Source organism: Staurois parvus, unplaced genomic scaffold (assembly GCF_062004578.1).
Source record: "Staurois parvus isolate SC_StPar_1 unplaced genomic scaffold, SC_StPar_1.0 ptg000166l, whole genome shotgun sequence".
NCBI classification, from domain to species: domain Eukaryota; kingdom Metazoa; phylum Chordata; class Amphibia; order Anura; family Ranidae; genus Staurois; species Staurois parvus.
In genome coordinates this window covers 6,753,648-6,776,189 of record NW_028317962.1, presented here as the reverse complement: position 1 = coordinate 6,776,189, position 22,542 = coordinate 6,753,648, and the positions used below count along the sequence as shown (strand labels likewise).

The 22,542-nt window shown below is 40.2% G+C and overlaps 1 protein-coding gene across 1 annotated transcript in view; it reads left to right on the top strand.

Moving 5' to 3' along the window:
- RC3H1 (ring finger and CCCH-type domains 1) overlaps positions 1 to 22,542 on the top strand; it is a 126,929-nt gene that overhangs the window by 85,483 nt on the left and 18,904 nt on the right. The window contains exons 9-17 of the mRNA XM_089676344.1: positions 6,542 to 6,654; positions 6,757 to 7,035; positions 7,209 to 7,426; positions 8,107 to 8,489; positions 10,426 to 10,596; positions 10,684 to 10,836; positions 12,197 to 12,410; positions 14,282 to 14,369; positions 20,622 to 20,727. Of these exons, the coding sequence (XP_089532470.1) occupies positions 6,542 to 6,654; positions 6,757 to 7,035; positions 7,209 to 7,426; positions 8,107 to 8,489; positions 10,426 to 10,596; positions 10,684 to 10,836; positions 12,197 to 12,410; positions 14,282 to 14,369; positions 20,622 to 20,727 (1,725 nt within the window). The remainder of the gene's footprint in view (positions 1 to 6,541; positions 6,655 to 6,756; positions 7,036 to 7,208; positions 7,427 to 8,106; positions 8,490 to 10,425; positions 10,597 to 10,683; positions 10,837 to 12,196; positions 12,411 to 14,281; positions 14,370 to 20,621; positions 20,728 to 22,542) is intronic.

Below are 22,542 nucleotides of genomic sequence, written 5' to 3'. Positions count from 1 at the left end.
TTAGATGATTTTGGCAAAGTCTAATCTGGCTTTTCTATTTTTCAGACTTGTGAATGGTTTACACCTGGTGGTGAACCCTCTGTATTTGCTCTGGTGAGGTCTTCTCTTGATTGTAGACTTTGACAATGATACGCCCACCACCTGGAGAGTGTCCTTCACTTGTCTGGATGTTGTGAATGGGTTTACTTTACCATAGAGAGGATCCTGCAATCATCCACCTCTGTTGTCTAACGTGGACGTCCATGCCTTTTTATGTTGCTCAGCTCACCATGCGTTCTTTCCTCAGAACGTACCAAACTGTTGATTTGGCCTAATGTTTCTGCGATCACTCTGATGGATTTGTTTAGTTTTCGAAGCCTTACAATGGTCTGTTTCACTTGCATGGACAGCTCCTTTTAAAGCATGATTTAGATTCACAGCAATAGATTTCAAATGCAAATACCACACTTAAAATCAACTCCAGACCTTTTACCTGCTTAATTGATGAAGAAACAACGAAAGAGTAGCCCACACCTGGCCATGAAACCGCTTTTGATTCAATTGTCCAATTACTTGTGGTCCCTTGAAAAAGGGGGGGGGGGGTGGCTAATCTTAAGAGCTGTAATTCCTAAACCCTTCCTCCAATTTTGATGTACATACCCTCAAATTAAATCTGAAAGTGTGCACTTTCAGCCCATATCCATTATGCAACTATGGCTTGAATATGTTTTGGTGAATACCTGAAAAAAATGAAAATTGTGCCTGTGTCCAAATATATATGGACCTAACTGTATATATTCTCACTTAACAGCACTTCCTGCACTTTGCAGTAGGAGACAAACACTCTTAGCATTCAGGTAAAAGTGTACTCGGACTACCTTCCTCTGAAGGACTCCTCCCTTTCAACTATCTACAAATGTCTTGATGACTTTTAAGATGCTTCAGACCTTCAGTTGGGTAATCAACTTTCAAAACTCTGCTCTTCCAAATTCCCTTCACCTAGAATACTTTTTTTTTTTACTACTCTCCTGCTAGGATCTTAAGATCAGATAAATACTTAAGTGAGATTCTCTGTGAGGTTCTGGGCCTCATGGTAGCCTTATTCAAAGCCGTTCCCTTTTGCTCAATTCCATTCAAGGCCTTTCCAGTGCAGCATCTCATTGGCCTGGGATAAGCACACTTGTTCTCTTGACCTCCCTATGTGCCTCTTCAGCCAAGCAAGAAACTCCCTAGCTTGATTATTTTCCAGTCCAGTGTTGACAATGGTGAAGTTTCTACCACAGCCATGGAGGGCGATACCATATGCTAGCCTCACATGCTGGAGTGGAGGGTTCCATCTTCTCATCGTTCAAGGGACAAGTCCTCTGAACTCACCAGGGAAATCTTTGCATTGTCCTTCTTGCAAAGTGGCCTTTCTAGTCAGATGTGTCTCTGAAACAGCTTATCTGTCTTATAGGAAGCAGTTCGTTATGCTTCACAAAGACCGTAGTTTTGCACCCAAGACTTACCTTTCTGCTTAAGGTGGTATATAAGGCTGCTTTCACACAGATCTGTTTTTCTTCCACTTTTGCATAAAAAAAAAAAAAAAGGGAAGAAAATCGTGTGACCTTGGAATCCTATCGAACTCTTCACACTGATCCATTGCAGGTCCTCTGGGTTGAGTAAATTTTTTGTACTTACCCATTAACCACTTCCAGACCGGACACTTTTACCCCCTTCCTGACCAGGGCAATTTTCAGCTTTTAGCGCTATCACACTTTGAATGACAATTGCGCGGTCATGCAACACTGTACCCAAATGAATTTTTTACCATTTTTTTGAGATAGATAAAGCTTTATTTTGGTGGTATTTATTCACCACTGGGATTTGTATTTTTTTTGCTATGTAAATGAAATGTCCAAAAATTTTGAAAAAAAAGTGTTTTTTTAATAAAATTTTGCAAATAAATAATATTTCATCATAAATCTTAGCCAAAATTTATTCCGTTATCTTTTTAGTAAAAAAAAAAATCCAAATTAGTTTATAAGCAAAAATTATAATTTTTAAACATTTTTTTTTTACATTTTTATTTTATTTTTTTATATTATTTTTTTTTTTTACATACTGTCACCCTAGCAGTACAGTGTCACCATGGTGACACTGTACTACTTGTGAGGGGTGATGAAGATTTTTTTTTTTTTTTTTTACACTGATTGCTTTTACACCCATATAGGATGTAAAAGCAATCATTTCTCTTTCTCTCTGTGTGCATTCTTGCACTCATTGAGAAGAACTGAGTGAGCTGTGATTGGTCACAGCTTGTCACATGGTACAAGGCTTTTGTGAATAGCCTTGTACCATGTGACCTCTGTGATCATTCACAGATTTCACACATAGTAAGCAATGATGTCAGAAGTGACATCTTGCTTACTACTTTGCATGTGATCACTGATTGGCCAATCAGTGATCACATGATCAGGACCTCGTACAGAGGTCCCGTCCGACGATCGGTGTTTCACTGTGTCCGGAGGACACAGCGGGCACCGGATCGCGGTGCTGCGCGCTCCCAGGGAGCGCGCACAAGCAGGGTGCGGGGAGGCCTTTATAGACGGCCACCCGACCCTGCAGTGCCACCGTCCGGCCGTTTATATACAACGGCCGGTCGGGAAGTGGTTAAAATGCATGGCAAACATGGAAAAAATGCACCCGCATTGCATTTTCCATGCGGTTTTTGAGTCACATGTCCAGTGTAAAACACACCACAAACGCGGTAAAAACACACATTTTTACCTCGTTTTTGCTACAGGTCAATGTGAAAGTAGCCTAAAGCTTCCCATACACAATTCTTTTTTTTTTTTTTTTCATTTAGCCAGCAGGTTGAAAAAAAAAAAAAAATTAACCAATTTCACCCATCCATGCCTTCGATGTGGATGCAGGAATCCTGTGTCATTGTCTTCTGACAAAACAGGACTCGCCTGCCTTCACAATACACTTATCAGCACTACAGCCGATTGGCTCCAAGTGATGAACTAATGGAAATTTGGATGAAAAGAAAATTTTCCAACAGGACCATTTGTGAGAAAGAGATCAATAGATCATAATGAACAGGAATGGCCATAGATGGATTGACATTCCTGCTGAACTGGCCGAATTTTGCTTGTTATGGTCAACTTTACTGCCACTTTCATGAAGACTTATTCCTTTTTCTCTTTATGTTCTGCTCCTAAAAAGCCCCCGAAAAAGATTTCTCTTCATTTTCCAGACGTTGTCAGAGCCACCAGAGTTTTTCCAAAAGCCACAGCACCTATAAGACGGATTCTCTTTGTTTTGTTGCCAGGGCCTTTCAGTGGACATCCTGCTTTAAATTCACCATTGCTAGGTTAGTGGGATAGTTGGGCATTCCAGCATCTCGTTTCCCAGCTTTGCAAGACCTAGACTTTAGTTCATACCTTCCCCAAGTTATACCAGGTGGATGTCCAAGCTTCTGCAGGTTTCGACCACAAGGTCATTGTAGCAGCACTCTGAGTTGGGTCTATGGACCCTTTTTATTGTTGGTCCTCTTTGGTACAGTTCTGTTTGCCATGTCATCCTTCTTTATTGCTTGGGGAGGCCACAGAGTCTATGAATATCCAGTCTGTATCCTGTACTATGCTATCAAGATAAGAAGATTTTTGACTTGCCTGTAAATTCTATACCTTGAAGTACAGTAAAGGGCACCGTCCTTCTCCTTGCTTTGCTTGCTAAAAACCCCCCCAGAAGTCTCATGTAGTGGGGTAGACTTATATGGGTTTGGCCAGGTAGCATGTACATTAAAAATTTGTCAGTGTCTAATCACCTGAAGGTACCAGCCTATAACTTGGGATATATGAACATCCAGCCTGTCTCATGTTCTGTTCTCCAAGATATAGTATTTGCATGCAAGTCAAATTCTTCTTTTATTAAGTACTCACTGTATTATAATAGTGCATCTCTGAACAGTGGCTTTTTCTGGTGTATATGTACGGATTGCTAAAAAATTGTTGTTCATAATTCTTGTGTTTAATTTTGATGGTAATACATTATGGTCCTTCCTCCGTAGGATAATATGAAAATGGGACAATGGGCACAGATGGGCTACTGTAGAGAGATGCACCATTGAATTAAAGACATGGTACCTGGGGTACCTTCTGGTTCTGACAGTATTTTTATTTCTTTAAGCTGAATTAAGCATGGTCTCCATATGTCCCTAAGATTAGCAGAAATGTTCAGGCAGGTCATGGGATAATGAAAAAGGTTGTTTTTATTTTGTTTTTTAATTTTTTTGAAGGAACCTAACCTGATGACATAAATTCACTAAGCTGTATTTGGGGGGCAGTGATCTGCCTAGGCTTCTTTCTATGAGGAAGTGCTGACTATTCATTTTGTTGTTTTTATCTTCACATTGTACTACACTAAATGTATTCTTTGGATCCTCTTTCATAGGAAATTGTAGGTACTTTGTTGTTTCTGCTCCTAGGCAGGACTGCTAAGGCCCCTTTCACACGAAGGGTCCGATCAGGTCTGCCTGTCGATTTTCAGGCGGATCTCATCGGACGGTCATCCACCCCTATGGACCGACGGGTGTAAACGGACTTGTGTTTGTTTAACCCACCTACATCCGATCCAATCTGGTCTGCTAAAGAAAAAACTAACTGAAGTGGATCCATTCCCATCCATTTAGACAGATTGGTGAGCAGTTGGGTGTAAGTGGACAGCCACCCTCCCAGCGACCCATAGAGCAGAGCAGGCTCTGTCCATGTCTGCTCTGCATAAACTGAGCAGACACGGACGGAACTTCCGCCTGCTCTGTTCTGATCAACAGGGATTAGGTGGACATATCCCCTTCTGATTAAAACATAGTCCGGCCCGTGATTAAAACATAGTCTGGCCCGTGTGAAAGGAACCTTGAGCTTTAAAACTCAACTTCTGGTAAATGAAAAGATTAATTTAAGGTTAAATGCTTGTTTGCTTAGGCTGCTAGTAAAAAAACACAATTACTTGCCTTATCCATGTTGGAGAGTGGGAGTGAGTGCCGGCTATAAATCTAGCAAAGATAAGTAAAAGTTATTTTCTTAATTCTACAGAACACAGGATCTTTAGTCTTAAACTTGGGTCATATGCAGCTACCTTCAGGTGATTGGACAGTGGTCAAAAAGAAAGCTGCAGGGACATCTCCTGTAGATATCCCCTCCCACACAAATCCTATTTTTTTGCTAGTGTTTGCATATGCTTCAAGATTTCAAGACATTTTGGCTGCTCCGTTGCCACTGCGGCTTCCTTCAGCAGCTTTTCTGGACAGGTTGATTCGTCAACTGCTCCCTGTAGATTGCACCTGTCTGGAAGAAGATGTGGAGCCAGCCTGTAACATTGCTTCAGACAATTTAGTGCATCACGTTGAGTTAGTCGAGGGGTGCTGTACACATCCAGGGCTGTGGTTCTTCAGCTAGTGGAGCCCTGTCCCATGAAGACTCATTTGTGGATATACCCATGAAGCACTTTCCTGGTCCACACCATGTCATTGCTCTGCGAGGACATTTTTCAGTGTTCTTAGTCATCTCGTCCCAAGAAATTTCAGATGATTTTTTTTTTTTTTGTTTTTTTTTAACATGAATCATCCTAAGGAAAGCTCTCAATGTCCCAATGTGGTATGCACATTGAGAGTCTACCTCTTGGCTGCAGCCTGCCTTTGGGTAATCTGAGTACCTCTTTGTCTTTCCTGAAGGTTCTAGTAGGCTCCCTGCCTCTGCTCTTTCATTGCTAGGTGGATTAGACAAGTCATCATATCATTGAAGCCTTTCAAGGTTAAAGGATAGGGTTCCACCCTTCCTTGTTAGGTCGCACTTTACCAGATGTATTAGTGCTTTATGTGCTTTTAAGGATCAAGTATCTGTTTCTTATATTGGCAAGGTTTTTACCTAGCCTTCTGTTCACAGAACATCTTTTTTACCAGAGAGTTCTGTCTAGGTTTTTTGTGCCCCATTGTTACATGGATCTGTTAGCTTTTGCCTGTTGCCCACCCCTTAGCTTTTTGAGGTCCCATTGTTCAGATCCTGTGTCCTATACTGTATGATTGAGAAATAATTTTTTTTTGGCTTACCTGTAAAATGCATTTCTTGATGTACAGGACAGAAGTCCCTCCCCTTTGCTCCCTATTATCTCCTTATTACCTTTCTTTAGATTCAGGTCTTGATGGGAGTAGGAATGGGAGGGAGTTTTATAGGAGATGCCCCTGCAATTTTGTTAGATCACTTGAAGGTAGCTGTATACAGCCCTTGGTTAAGACTAAAGATCCTGTATCCTGTACATTTCCAGGTAAGTCCAAAATTCTGTTTTTACTGGAACCCTAGGGAAAGGAAACCTTTGCAGTCTTTGGAAGCTCCACTGCAAGGGTAGTATTAGTAGAGTTCAAATTTAGAATGTCCTTAAGGTTTAATTTGATATACAGATTGTCTTGTTCAATATGTAAAAATTGACTCTTTAGAGTCAGCTGGGTTATATTGATTTTTTTGTTGAGAATCTACTGTGTATATAGGAAGTCTCAATATTGGTGTTTCTGTTTGTACAGCCTCCACAGCACAGCAAGTACAAGACCTATATGTGCAGGGACATGAAGCAGAGGGGAGGCTGCCCCCGAGGAGCTAGCTGCACCTTTGCTCATTCCCAAGAAGAGTTGGAAAAGTAAGTAATGTGCGATTTTGGATGGGTAAACCTTATACTGTGCTATATATTCTTCCCTATTATGTCATGGAAAGTAATTAATTTTTTGGTTTTTTTTTATAGGTTTCGAAAAATGAACAAGCGCTTGGTTCCTCGGCGCCCACTGAGTGCCTCTCTTGGTCAGCTGAATGAGGTTGGGTTGCCTACCGGGGCCATACACTCAGATGAGGGCCCTATGGATATGCCTAGTCGGAAACAAGCTGGCCTTCCCAATGGTATAGTGTCTGGAAGCTCTGTGACACAGCTAATCTCCCGTGGGACAGACTCCAGCTATGAGTCTGTTCTGAAGCCGGTGAAACTGGATCATCTGAGCAACAGTGCCCCAGGCTCCCCTCCAGAGCTGTAGGTTTCTTTTTTCTCTTTCTTCTATTTCCTTGAACAGTGTTGACAGTAGCGTGATTGCACAGGTCTCAGCATGTAGCAATTACTTAAACACCCCAAGAGTTCAGAGAATTGTGAGATATTGATTGCCAATTTGTTATTGCTGTTAGAAGTTTTGTTTTTTTTTTCTTCAGCCTGGACTCCGTCCCCAAAACATCTATTGCCTCCTTACCCGTCAGCTCACATCCACCTCCACAGCGTGTTTCTGGTGATCTTCCCCCATTGCCAGTGTCTAAACAGATCCAGATGGTACCACGAGGTTCCCAGATTTATGCTTCTCCCCAGACGGATATGTTTTATCCTGATCCAAGGGGAGGAGGGCCTCCATTTGAACCTGTAACCTATCCTCCAAGTAAGTTTTAGCTTCACTTTCTCATTCTATCGGACTTCTTCATGCTGCTTTCATTTTCTTATACACATTGTATTTTTGGGCCTTTCAGTGCAATTTTATGTTGGCTTTTGTGATTTTTTTTTTTTTTTTTTTTTTTTTTTTTGTATGCATTCGCTGCATATATATTCACTTGATGTACATCTGTAAGCAAACTTTCTTCCCTTTTGGGAAGGTTTTGATTAGGTTTTTAATGCTGCAGTTGGCCTTACTGGGGAGATTTACACTTTGGTTGTGTTGGGAAACATAATAAGTGGACATAACATGTTGAGAAATCAACAAACGTCATCAGAACAGAAAGTAGAGGAAAATCTTCCAGTGTATGAAGAGGGCCCCCGCCCCCGACTTAGTAGATTTTCTTTCACTTCACATTGGCTGTCTTGGGGAGAAAGTGAAGTGGGTCACAGATGAAAAAGAAAATACCTGTAAGCAAGTAAGAGAATATGCTAAGAAAGGCCGAAGTACTTCTAGGTCCTTCCACTCATAACTACATTCATTCATGTAAGTTAAGTAGGGGTTGTAAAACCAAATGTATTGATATCACGTGTCCACATAAGGTTTCAATGTTATGCATTTTCATCAGCTCACTGTCTCATTCTCAGATGTACTTTTTCTAATTGTCTGTTTTTTGTTTTTTTTTTCAGATGTTTATTACCCGCCTCAGCCTGTATCACGCTTTGTCAGACCTCAGCCATCTGCTCCTGAGTCCACCCCCACCTACCTCGACCAGTATCCTCCCTATTTACAAGACAGAGTTGTTAGCACACAGTACGGAACCCCCACCCAACAATATTCTCCCATGAACCAGCCCATGTACCCTGCACACTACGATACCCGCCGTGTGTACCCTTCTACTCCCCAGTCTTATCAGAGAGAGGAAATTGTGCGAGCTAGTCCTGTACCACTGGACATGCCACCTGCAGCTGGCTCTCCTTATGTTCCCGAAGCCAGAGACCGTTACCAGCCTGTAGAGGGATATTACCCTGTTGCAACGCATCCGGGACAGATAAGACCGCCCTATAACAGAGTATGTGTGGAACATATTTGATTTATTTTGAGAAATTTCCATATATTGATGGACTATTGACTTTATTCACTGTTTTGTACTAGGAAGCATAGGGGAAATAATGTTATATCAAAAGTGAAAATCTCTCATAAAGTTTTTTTGGCAGTAAAGGTCTGCTTTTAAGTAATTATCAGATCTGTTATAGCGACTTAATCAGTTCAGTTCACAATTCATGTAATTGAACAACATGGTTTTGCTACATACACTGAGTACTGGTTTTTGTGCACAGATTGGCATAAATCAAGTATTTTACCGTTAAAAAAAATACGTGTATATTACACAGGCAATTTTGCTATTGTTTTAAATTGTATGTCCAACCAAAACTGTTTTTAATAGATTGGCGAAGGTTTAGCACCCCTGCCATGTTTTTAACGCTGTGTGGGCTGCATTATTTCCTTTTCATGTCCTGTCTTGACATTTCGTTCACCAGACAGAAAGTGAGTGCAAATCTCCAACAGCAACACTGACAGAAACAAGAATGCTGTTGCTTGTTGAGTAAACGGCTAGAACCCCAAACAGCTTCTAATGTTGTATGTATCTCTGTTACGGATTCTTCTTAACGCTAAGGGATCCCTAGATAGCAGTAAAAACCTTCCAGGTTTTTAAACCCTTCTCCAGAGTTATTTGCTATGCTTTGTAACTTGTGCCTATTCTTCTTAAAATGTTGTTTTAGGATTGCAATGGTGATCCTGCTAAACTGTTATACACAATATAGTTATTTTTTTTTCCTCAGATATCTTTTGTAGTCTAATAATGATTTTATCTGAAGTAAAAACAGTAATACCTTGGTTTACTAATTTAATTAGTTCTGCAGGACATTTTGTATAGCGAAAAATTTGTAAACTGAAACGCCGGTTTCCATAGGAATGCATTGAAAACCAATTAATCCATTCCGGAGGTCAGGAAAAAGTAAACGCTACTGAGTTGTTTTATCAAGTCATGCGGTATTTTACTAGTAACAACCATTTGTTAATGTTTTAGCTGTCAGTAGGGTTCTTCACTGACAGCTGAATGTAAAAGAATTGCCGGCAATTAAAAAAACCGGCAGGGGGTCCCCTTCCCATCCATGCCAAGCCCTCCCGGTCTGGTCCCCATGTTGATGGGGACAAGGGCCTCTTCCCCACAACCCTGGCCGGTGGCTGTGGGGGACTGCAGGCAGGGGGCTTATTGGAATCTGGAAGCCCCCTTCAACATGTTGAGGGAATGCGGCCTGGCATGGTTCAGGAGTGGGGGGGCTCTCTTACCCACATTCCCCCTCCCCCCCACACCTTTCCTGACCTGCCGGGCTGCATGCTCGGATAAGGGTCTGGTATGGATTTTGGTGGGGACCCCCACACAATTTTTTTTTTTTTTTTTTAATTTTGGCGTGGGAGTTCCCCTCAAAATCCATACCAGACCCGAAGGGCTTGGTATGGCTGGGAGGGGGGACCCCACGCCATTTTTTAAAATTTATTATGGTGCAGGTTTTTAAATGTAATTACTGCTTTTTTTTCCTTCACTATAGCTCAGAAATTCAGCTGTCACTTCCCCCCAGCTAAAAGAAAGTTTTCTTTTAGTTTATTTCCTGGAGTGAAGAGAAACTGTGTTTACTTTTAGTTTCTTAAAAGAAACAAAGTTTCCGTTAACTCTGGGGAAAGTAACAGCTAATTCTGTGAGCTATAGTGAAGAAAAAAAAAAGCCGGCAATTGTATTTAAAAATCAACACTGACATACACTTTGTATTGCGAAAAAAATTCATAAACCGAGGGATTTTCAATGGATTTTCATTCATAAACCAAAAATTACATTAACCGAGGCATTTGTAAACCAAGGTATTACTGTAGTTTGTTTAGTTTTATCTCAGGATATTATATTTGTCCATTTTTGTAATCTCCTTTCATATCCTTTTATGCGATAGGAACCATACGGCCGTTTGCCTCCCCAGCATCCATCACAGCCTCACCCCAGCTTGGATGATCTTCACCGCCGCCGAAAGGAGATCATGGCTCAGCTAGAGGAGAGAAAAGTGATCTCTCCCCCACCGTTTGCTCCTTCGCCCACGCTGACACACCCTTTCCATCAAGAAGAGGTGAGCTTGGGCCTTTAAAAACATTCCTTAATTTGCATCTTTAACTACAGATGTAGATTTTACCTTGCAATTTTGTTTTACTCTTAGTATCTTGATGAAGAACTGAAAGTCGCTGGGAAGTACAAAGGGAACGACTACAGCCAGTATTCACCCTGGTCCTGTGACACAATCGGTTCCTATATTGGAAGCAAAGATGCCAAGCCCAAAGACATTTCTGCTGGAGGCAGTGTCGAAGTAGCAGTAAGTTCATCTTCATTGTTTTTGCAATCAATCATTTTTGTATTTCAGTAAGATCAACATTTACTTCTTAGCCAGAAAATATTGCTTCTTCCTTACCAGGGGATTCACCAGCATAAAGATTCCCTAATGCAGCAAGTGTTGCCTCAGGACAGGAAAGATTCTGGTACTGTGCTTCAGTAGGCAGTGGGAGCTGTTGGTAAAACAGCTTAACTAAAGTAATTGTAAAGGTTAATTTTTTATTATAATAAACATGTTATATATGCCTGCTTTGTGCAATGATATTGCATAGAGTGGCCCCCAACCTCCTGTCCCCACCAACGATCAGGGCTTCTCGTCTTCTTTGTGCACCATCTTAGGAGGCTGTCTATTGACACACAGCGTGGCTAAGCTCCACCAACCCTACTCTCTGTTCACTGTATTTGACAACAGCAGGAGCCAATGGTTCGCGCTGCTGCCTCTGTGAGCAGAGAGAGGCGGTGTAGATGGGCACAGTGCTGGATAAAGACCAGGCTCAGGTAATTATACAGGAGGGTGCGGGGGTGATACAAATACAGATACATTTCTTACCTTAATGCAGGGAATGCATTAAGGTACAAATGTCCAGCCTTTAGAACCAGTTTAAACCGTAGTCTATGGCTGTTGCACACAGGAGTAAAAATGCTGAGGTTTTTTCTACTGATGTGAATTTAGGTTCGTTGTGTCTATGGAAAGCTACGTAAAGATTAGTAATACAGCAATGAGTGCAGAGCCATAAAACAAAATCAGAAAAATTTACAGTTGAGTTCAGTTATTTACTTGCATACGCATGTTTACTCATCTGTAAGCATTTTTATGTGAGTATATTACAACACTGGCAATGAAGAGGAATTTTACCGTCTGTATGCTTCCTTACCTTTACAAACAAATTACTCAACATTACTCAAGGTTTTACACAAAGTTTTTTCTACTCAAGAATTTTCCGTAAAGTTCCTGAATAAACATCAGTACATTTTGACTCAAGGGGCTTATGCTATTATAGAATCCAGAATGTTATATAGAATGTGATGCTTTTATTTGGCTTGTTGTTGGCTATGGGTTTTAGGTGCAGACTGCAAAAGTGCTCAAGCCATCACAGAAGGTAATAATGGACCTGGGGGGAGGAGGGGTAGGGTCAGTGTATTGTAGGGGGTGGGGGAATTTTCTGTAAAAAATGTGCATGTAATAATTAAAACACCATCTCATATAATGCCTAATAAATGAATATAAGCCAAGCCTGAACCAACAGGTCTGTCATTTTCCATTCAGACAAACCTTTCTGATAACGATTTAGGCTCTCGTGGATTTTTTTGCATACTTTACTTAATTTTAGTATTTCTTGCAGAATGTTGACAGCAAAGCCTTGAGGGATCAGCGCCTTGAGCTGCAACGCAGAGCCACTGAAGCAGGAGAGGATGATCTCATTCCGTTTGGCGACCGGCCTACAGTATCTCGTTTTGGTGCCATTTCTCGCACCTCCAAGGCCTTGTACCAGCCATCAGGCCCTATGCAGCCAGCACTGGCAACTCAAGGTGTGGCGACAAAATCCAGCGTTACTGGTGGGTTTTCAGGGGAAGCGAGCCACATTTAAGTTATTTTCTGATATAGTAGGTATAAACACAGTTACTGCAATATATTTTTTTACATTGCAATATATTATCTATAGTAACTTCAAGAGAGAGATCAGTAGATAGGGATATATATATATATATATATATATATATATATATATATATATATATATACACACACACACATACATACACACACACAATGCCTTGAAAAAGCATTCATGCCCCTTGAAATTTTCCACATTTTGTCATGCTACAACCGAAAACATAAATGTATTTTATTGGGATTTTATGTGATAGACCGACACAAAGTGGCACATAATTGTGAAGTGGAAGGAAAATTAATGGTTTTCAAACATTTTTTACAAATAAATATGTGAAAAGTGTGGTATTCAGCCCCCCGGAGTCATTACTTTGTAGAACCACCTTTTGCTGCAATTACAGCTGCAAGTCTTTTTGGGTATGTATCTACCAGAATTGCACATCTAGAGAGTGGCATTTTTGCCCATTCTTTGCAAAATAGCTCAAGCTCTGTCAGATAGGATGGAGAGCGTCTGTGAACAGCAATATTCAAGTCTTTCCACAGATTTGATCAAAACCATTCCATTGTAGCTCTGGCTGTATGTTTACGGTCTTTGTCCTGCTGGAAGGTGAAACTCCGCCCCAGTCCGAAGTCTTTTGCATACTCTAACAGGTTTTCTAAGATTGTCCTGTATTTGGCTCCATCCATCTTCCCATCAACTCTGACCAGCTTCCCTGTCCTTGGTGAAGAAATCATCTCCTCAACATGATGCTGCCACCACCATGTTTCACAGTGGGGATGGTGTGTTCAGGTTGATGTGCAGTGTTAGTTTTCCGTCACACATAGCGTTTTGCTTTTAGGCAAAAAAGTTCCATTTTGTTCTCATCTGACAAAAGCACCTTCTTCCACGTTTGCTTTGTTCCCCACATGGCTTCTTGCAAACGGTTTTCTTTCAACAGTGGCTTTCTTCTTGCCACTTTTCCATAAAGGCCATATTTGTGGAGTGTACGACTAATAGTTGTCCTGTGGACAGATTCTCCCACTTGAGCTGTGGATCTCTGCAGCTCCTCCAGAGTTACCATGGGCCTCTTGGCTGCTTCTCTGATTAATGCTCTCCTTGCCCGGCCTGTCAGTTTAGGTTGGACAGCCATGTCTTAGTAGGTTTGCAGTTGTGCCATACTCTTTCCATTTTTAGATGATAGATTGGACAGTGCTCCGTGAGATATTTAAAGCTTGTGATATTTTTTTTGGTATAACCTATCCCTGCTTTAAACTTCTCCACAACTTTATCCCTGACTTGTCTGGTGTTTTCCTTGGTCTTCGTGATGCAGTTTGTTCACTAATGTTCTCTAACAAACCTCTGAGGACTTCACAGAACAGCTGTATTTATAATGAGATTAAATTACACAAAGGTGGACTCTATTTACTAATTAGGTGACATCTGAAGGCAATTAGTTCCACTGGATTTTAGCTAGGGGTATCAGAGTAAAGGGGGCCGAATACAAATGCACGCCACACTTTTCACATATTTATTTGTTCAACATTTTGAAAACCATTTATCATTTTCCTTCCACTTCACAACTATGTGCCACTTTGTGTTGGTCTATCACATAAAATACATTTACGTTTTTGGTTGTAACATGACAAAATGTCAAGGCACTGTGTGTGTTTTATTTTTTTATGCTGCATGGGAAAAGTTAAACACAATTGTGTTTGGTAACCAATTGTGTTTCAGATTTCTTTCTTGGGGCAAATTATACTAACATTTTGGTTGCTATGGTACCCTTGCAACAAATACCTCATCTGGTGTTTTTGGGTTTTTTTTTCTCTTTTTCAGATTACAGTCTGTACAGTCACACCAGCCTGGGAGGTCCTCCTTACCCACCCCATCAAAACCTTCCTTCTCAGGGACATTTGAGTGAGAGGTAAGTACAAACTAGTCATTTTTGTTATGCCTTGACATACAATAAAGCAATATTAAACTCCGCCTTCATAGACCAGAATTTTTACTATGATGTGCAAGTATGCACAGCATATTTGCACATTTTTGCAGACTTGCCTGTCAAAGCAACCCACATCAGTACTGCAACAGCCTCATTGTCATTCAACGTTCCGCTGCTGAGATCTTCACCCATTCTTCCATGTTTGGCATCTGCTGCCATTTTGATTGGCTGGTCTGTGGTGACCTAACTCCTGTGCATTCCCTCACCCCACCCCACATATAGACGGGGGAATGCTTAAGGCATGTCATAGATACCCTTTAAAATTCCATTGGGCCACAGCACTGAAAGTGTCGGTGCTTACACCCGATTCATGTCCCTGTTAGAGATAGGCACATGAATCTGTCTATGCGCTGGGTGGGGAGTGTCCACACTGGACACTACCTCCTCAGTTTCCTCACTTCCTCTCCACCCCCAGCCACTGCGCCTATCACACTAGTTTTCTATCAGGTCAGCTTTACTTTTTTTGACAGCACACAACAGTGGGTGAATCCATAGCCGCTAATCAGTCCATTAGTGGCTTTTGAATGTATGCACTACCCTGCACTGTCAAAAAATAAATTGAACCTTATGGAGAAATAGAAATAGTTCCCCATTAGGCTGCACCACCCATTGACAAGTCAATTTCCAAATATGTGCCTTGCCCATATTTGGGTAATGACATCATCCATTTCCACATTTTACATTTGGCTTTCGACTGGGTAAATGCGCGGCAAACACACCCACGGACAAGCCAGCCGTAATGAGTTGATCTATATTACCATCAGTTTACTAATCTTCGAACAGGTGGTAATTATTTAACCATTTCCCCCTGGATGGACATCATATGATGTTCTGGGGTTTAAGTGTTTATACTGGCTACAGGCATCAACCTGGTATCAAACGTTACAGCCGATGATGCTGTTTTCTGTAGAAGTAATTAGAGTGGCTATGCAAAAATGCTAATAACAGCTTTTAGAAGCTTAAACAAATGCTAGTGTGCATGTAGCCTAAAAGTGTTCAAAACAACAAACGCTGCACAAATACTGTTACATAAAAAAAATTGCAATTCTCACCATTTTATTCTTTAGGGGCCTCTGCTTAAGAATACACACACACACACACACATATATATATATATATATATATCTATCTATCTGGGGTTCTGAGTTATTTTCTTGCCACCAAAAAATGCTGATATTTACATGTAGTAGAGAAGTGTCAGATATGTTAGTGTTACTAATTTCGGGACTTTGCATTCAATAAATCTGGTCTCCTACAGTACACAGAACATGGAAGTGATATTATTTTAGTAAATATAAATGGCTAAATACCTTTTCTCATCAGTATATCGCAGTCTGGTGACTTCTTTCAGTGTCCAGCAGAGCACATTAAAACTTGTAGGAGGAGTTTTCATATTGCTCTAGGAGGATGCAGGACCCCTGACCTCTGTCTGGATAGTGCTGATTGGCCCTGTGCTGATCATATGCACTCTCCCAAGAAAAAAAACCTTTCTAGCAATACACACCAAACTGAGCATTTGTGGAGTGACTCCACATATGTCTTAGCAGGAGATAAGAGGGGGACACTGGAAGAAAGCAAGGATCAGAGAAATCTGGATCAAACAGTGTTTTTACACAATGCAGAGGATTAACTCCTTAGGTTCAGTGAGTATAACCAGCATGCTTCTCTGCATATACAGACTGATTTTACTGTTGTTGGTTTAGTAATCACTGCCATAGCAACAACTTCTTAAAGTAGTAAGAACTACCTGAACGGTACCACATGTGTTTGGTAATGTATCTGACATTGCAACAGATGCTTGCCTAAATTAGGCACAGGTAGTTAAGGAGACTACCGCCGGAAATGTGCCATTAGGGCCATATTTGATTCCCCTGAGAGCAGGGTGGATTTGATTTAAATCAAACTGATTTAAATCACTAGTCAGTAAGGCTTGATTTAAATCCTAGTTTTCTACATAAAGACTAATTCTTGCTGGTATAACTTTAATATGCAAGTAGATGAAGATTTTTAGAATAACAACTTTTCATATTAGTTTTTTTATCCCCAGTTTAATAGGTTAATCATTCATATTTGGACAACTTTTCTGTTGTACTTAGGAAGGAGAAAAATAATCATTACCTTAATAATAACAATTTAAATAGATTTATTCAACTGAAACAATACCATTACAGCATATGTGATTTGCTTAAACAAACATCCATGTTTGTTAACTAATTTGGCTAAACAAAATATATATATTTTAAGAAACTTGGACTGTCAGCCCCTTCCTCGTCACACTTAGTTTCACTTTCTTCTTGTGCAGATCTATTCCACGCCAAACAATCAGAAAAATATTGTTTCTATTCTATTCACTGAACCCTCTTGAAACTTAGCACTGAAGGGGTTGATTCTGTATTCATAGGTTTGTAGAAGTTAGGATTAAGGTCTTTTTCTTAACTCTGTTCATGTTATAACATTTTTGCTGTGAAGAAGAGGCATGTGATCTCCGCTGAGTCAAATTCAGTTTTGATAACTGCAAAAGTAAACCAAGCATCTGTGATAATATCTTGTAGGCAGAGAAACTGCCCAATAATCTAAAAAAAACCTCTGGAAGAGCATGACATTGTGAATGGATTAATGGAATTTATTTACCAAAAAAATTAAACATATACAGCCTTATTCTGCATAATTAAAAAAAACTAATCTTTATTTCATGATCGAATACCTTTGGATGGTAATATATTTTCCTCAAAAAGCATTTTATTTAAAAAAATCCGATTTAAATAAAAAAAATCTGATTTTTAAAAAAAAAAAAAAAATCATTGAATTTTATCCACCCTGCCTGAGAGTCTTCTGCAGCAAAACATGACTGTCCTAGCACATCAGAAGTCACCCTCTGATAGGAAAAGGTAGAGCGTAAAAGCGAGCGCTAAATAACCTCAAGCAGCTGAACACACTAAAAAGGTAAACCATATGATTTCAATAAAATCTGATAAAAATGATAGTGCAGCGCTAAAAACAATAATAGGAATATAAAATAAATGCACAAATTATAAACAAATGACATAAACGCACATTTGATAATGGGTGTGTTTTGATCATATAAAATACTCACACAGTGGTTATAGGTGCGTTGTGGTCTTACAAATGCATAAAATAATGTATAAAATCAAAACGCAATATGTATAATAAACGCATAACCATAAAGTGCATTAGAATCTTAAAAGTCTTTAAATCTTAGACAGATCTCCAGGTGACTCAGTTAGCTCCCAGTGTGCATATAGTCCTCAGGTGGGTGTGCCGATAAATATATAAAATGCGCACTCACCAGATGCGCTAATAAGTGTGTTGTATCATGTAATGTCAATCAGTCACGGGTCCCTTCTAAGGGTAGTCCGGGATGCAGTCTGGGGGTGGATGGCCTTCTTTTGGTAACATGATTAAAATAGGTAATATAGATAGTTCAGCCTCTTCCAGGCACTGGGACGTTCACTGGCGATCGGTAGGGGATTAAGGTGCTCAGCGCAGAGCAAAAATAGGGATAGTCCCATAGTGTAGTATTTCAATGGTACTTTAATAGTAATAATAAATAAGGAATGGATCCAAAAAACTTACAAAATCTGCAGTATATGGCAGGAGCAATAAAATGACAATTGCATACAAAGCAAACTAACCAGCTGGTATCAGGTGGCCGCCAGACCTCCGTGATTCGACGGCTTGACGTCAGTGGCTTGCAGGGGCTCCTCCTTGATGCGTTTTGTACTACAAGTACATTGTCAAAAGGGCTATGCCTATGTGCAGCCTGAGGTCTAAACTGTGCTATTTATATCCTCCAAATTAAAAAAAAAAACCACCAAAAATCGTCAGGCGCCATTTTGCCCAAGACCGGCACAAGTGCGCATGCGCGGAACCACGGGCGCCATTTTGCATTGGTCTGGAGCAATAGGAGTGTACAGCCGAATAACAGCGTTGTATTGCGCATGCGTGGGCGCCATTTTCCCTTGGTTTCAGAGGAGGAAACAGTGCAGACGGCTGTGTATGTAAATATTGTCACAGCTGATGGCCGTACAATTATGAACTAGTATATATACTTATACTACAACTCGGATGTTAAACTGGCAAGATTGCCTTATGTTATTAAAGCTAATGACTATCTAATCTTTACTTAGTTATGCGCCGCCACTAATAGGCGCATGCGTGTGCACCATTTTCCCTGACTTTCATGGGGGAAAGATATACATGCCATACCAATGTAGTAGAGAGACTCCATAGTCTCAATATATAATATATAGTTCACCCCTCATTTCAGAAAACTTAAAAGTGCATATTAGATAATTATAAAAAGAAATAAAAATATATGCTAGCATATGTGTAATGTGGATACATAAAAGCCGTCTGGACCGCAAATTGCATATATAAACTTCATTGATAATATATCCATAAAATGCATAAAAATAACCACGTCGAATAATATATCCATAGCATGCATAAAATTAGCCATATCAAACTGATATCACATATACAAATACATGCTGGAACTATATTGATACATACTTGTCATCAGTTACACATATGAATTGTAAATGAAACCAAAATTGGAAATTTATAATGGTTCTATCCATTAATAAATCTATAAAAGTACATTAATAAAAATAAAAAAAATAGTAAAAAATGTAGAAATATGGGATCAGGAATGCCTAAAAAGTAATAGAATACTAGTACATAAAAAAGAACCGTATAGACCAGGATACCTCAAAATCATGCTAATTAGGAAGATAGAGGAAGGGATAATATAAAATGTATACAAGATAATAATATATGTGATCGCTGTAAAAAGTGAATAGCTAATGAAAAATCATTATGGTCCCAAATAAACCCATATAGACCAGGATACCCTAAAATACAGTAATCGCTAAAACCTAATAGGAAAGGCTAAAACTGATGCACATGATGTATGGTATATGAGATGTATATCTCATAAATGGACACAAATTACTAACTATTATCAATAAAGCAATTTAAGTCAATATCTACATTGTGTCCGGCCGGGGTTAGGGTCCTCATATTAAAAATCCATTTGGTCTCAGCTTGTGAGACCAATCTGGTTTTATTTGACCGGTTTTATTTGATTTGTTTGGTTTTCATTAATCTCTATACCCATGAACTTGAGTGTTGAGGGATCACGATTATGGTGATATTGATCATGTTTGGACAAAGAGTGCTCTTTGAAACCTTTTTTGATGTTATAAATATGTTCCCTAAATCTATCCCTCAAACGTCTGGTGGTACGTCCAATGTATTGTTTTTTACATGGACATTCGAGGAGGTAGACTGCATATTTACTGTTGCAAGAAATGAAAGGGGAAACCTCATATGTTTTTTCTGTTCAAGTGGATGACAAAGTTTCTATCTTTTTAAGTTGGATTTTACTTTGCTGACATATCACACATTTCTTGCAGGGATAGAACCCTTTCATTTGTGAGAAAAAAGTAAAACGTCTCAGGGGGCCTATGTTAGGTGAAATTCTATTCCGAGGGATGGGAACTCTTCTAAAGACAATCTCAGGTTTTTACGGTAGTACTTTAGATAAAATAGGGTCCACCATCAGAATGCTCCAATTTTTATTAATAATTTTATTAATTGCTTTATATTTAAGTGAAAATGTTGTTACTGATGGACAGATTTTGCCTGTTCTTTGAATAGTGGAATTGGATAACCTGAGATCTCTGTTCACCCTCTGATAGCAGTCAATCTTTAACTTTTTTTCTAATGACAACAATTTATTCTGCAGGATTTGCACCCTTCGTGCATTATCCCGATTTCAGGCAATCCAAAGTTTCAACTTTCAGTTTAATGGAGAAACCCTTCCAACACCCGAACATTCTAGGCAAAACTCTCACCTTAAAGCTTTCCAAGCAAGCTTGGTATATAAATCATTATCTCAATTGAACATATGGAAGACCCATGTTACCTCTTTGGCAAACCATGCAACTGAAACACTTTCTGATTTAGACATTTAGGAAATCCTGCCGCCGTCCTAGGGAGCAAAGCTTGTTGGTTTCCTATCTCCTGACCTATCACACTTACTAATTCTGACTCTTTGAGCTAACCTTAGTGTTTCTGACAGCATCTGGGCTTGCTCCCCCCACCGCCCATTTCTTCTGGAAATGACCACTTGCAATTTCTTGTTTGCAGAGAACGGATGGCTAAACCTCTGCCCACATCTGAAAAGCAGCTCAGGATGGAGTTGCAGCAGCTGAACCAGCAGATCAGCCAACAGACTCAGATGAGAGGAATGGAGGTATGATCCGACTAACAATGTGCATGATCGCAAATTAGTTATCTAAATCGTACAGTACAGGACACAGTCAGAATTATAACACCATGGGTTATAAGTGTGTACCTTCAGGTGATTGAATACGGGTAAAGCTTTAGAGGACATGCACCCTGGGTGTTTCTTCTATAGCCCTACCCCACTTGGTGGGTCCCCAGTTTTGTGCTAGTGTCTGAAGGTGATAGACCTTTTCTCCTTCTCAGAAAAACCCACCCTTAGCTTAACCGGTTTAACATTTTTCTTTTATTATTTTCTTCTAATGAAAATATAGAAGCTGTGTATCTGAATCTGCGCAACCTCGGTAAAACCTTGAAAGTTATACTTGGATCCCATGCTGTGAGGTCAGCCTGCAATGTTGCCTAGGGCACTAGATCTTGCATGGGCGTTCCCCTTGGCACTTAGGTGCAATGCATTGAGTAAGCTGCGGGGTGCTTTACAGGTCCAGGGCTGTGGTCCCTTACTTTGGAACCAAAGTAACGATCCACAGCCCTGGACCTGTAATGCACTCCGCAGCTTACTCAATGCATTGCACCTAAGTGCTAAGGGTATCTTGTAGCTCAGAGCTGTCGGGTTGGTTCTGCAACACTGAACCACCCTTCTGAAGGAGCACCCAATCAGCGTACAGCCAGACAGTGCCACAGTGATTGTCTGCATCAACCAGTTGGGCACTCCAGGAGTCTGGCTGCCTTGAAAGATTCAAGCCAGATCATCTCATGAAAAGAAACTCTCTGTCCAGCAATCTCTGCAGTCCACACTCCAGGAGTGTACAACTGGAAAGCAAATTATCTCAAATACCGTCGCCTGGACCAAGGAGTAATGGGTCTTTCATCCAGTTGTCTTCTTTCAGCTGCAAGGTTCTTGCAGCGACACTCTAAAGTTGGGTCTTTTTCCTGCACCCTAAGAACTGCTTGCTGTGATTTTTGGTGATCTATGTCTTTCTAACTATATTAAGTGTTTGTTGAGTATACTCTATTTTTATGCATAAAAGGTTATCCTTATATCTTGGAAAAGTGTCTTTCCCTCATCAATTGAGACCTGGACGGCGTTATAAGTTGACCTTCAAGCTTAGGAGCCTTGGCTCTTTGAGGATAGTTGTAGCCACTGGTTAGATAGTCCCCTTACTGCTGCCTCTGTAGACCCAGGAATGTAATTCCGTATTATTACCTAGCTGGATGGCCTCTGGATCTATTATCGGTTGCTACAAGTAGCACCAATTTTGCTGTACTAATAATTTTGTTCTATGCATTCTCAACCATATGAAAGCGACTTTGGGATGTGTTTTATTGGATTGTTTTGGTGGTTTTCTTTTTTTTTTTCTTCTTTTTTTTGGTTATACTTCTTGTACTGGCAAAACGCAATAAAGAAATCTTTAAAAGAAAGTTTGGGTCTTTTTGACCCTTGTTTTTGTTTGACCTGTTGGGACAGTTCTGTTTTCCTAGTTGTTGCCCACCCTTGTAATTCATTTCTTCGAGTGATCCAGTGTTTAGGAATACTTAGCTTGTACTGTATTGTACTAATAAAATCTGAGGAATTTTGCCTTAGCTGTAAATTCTTGAAGTACAGAATACAGGCCATCTTTCCTTCAGTTCTTTGGTTACTCTGCACTGCTTGCTACAAAACTGAGGGTTCATGGAGCCCTGGGGTAGGGTTATAGGAAGTGTGCCCGGTGGACATGTGCTCAAAAGCATTCCCATAACCAGTCACCTGTTGGTACGAGTCTATAAACCCAGAGTCTGTGAATAATTTGCATGTGTCTTGTACTGTGCTTCAAGATACGGAATT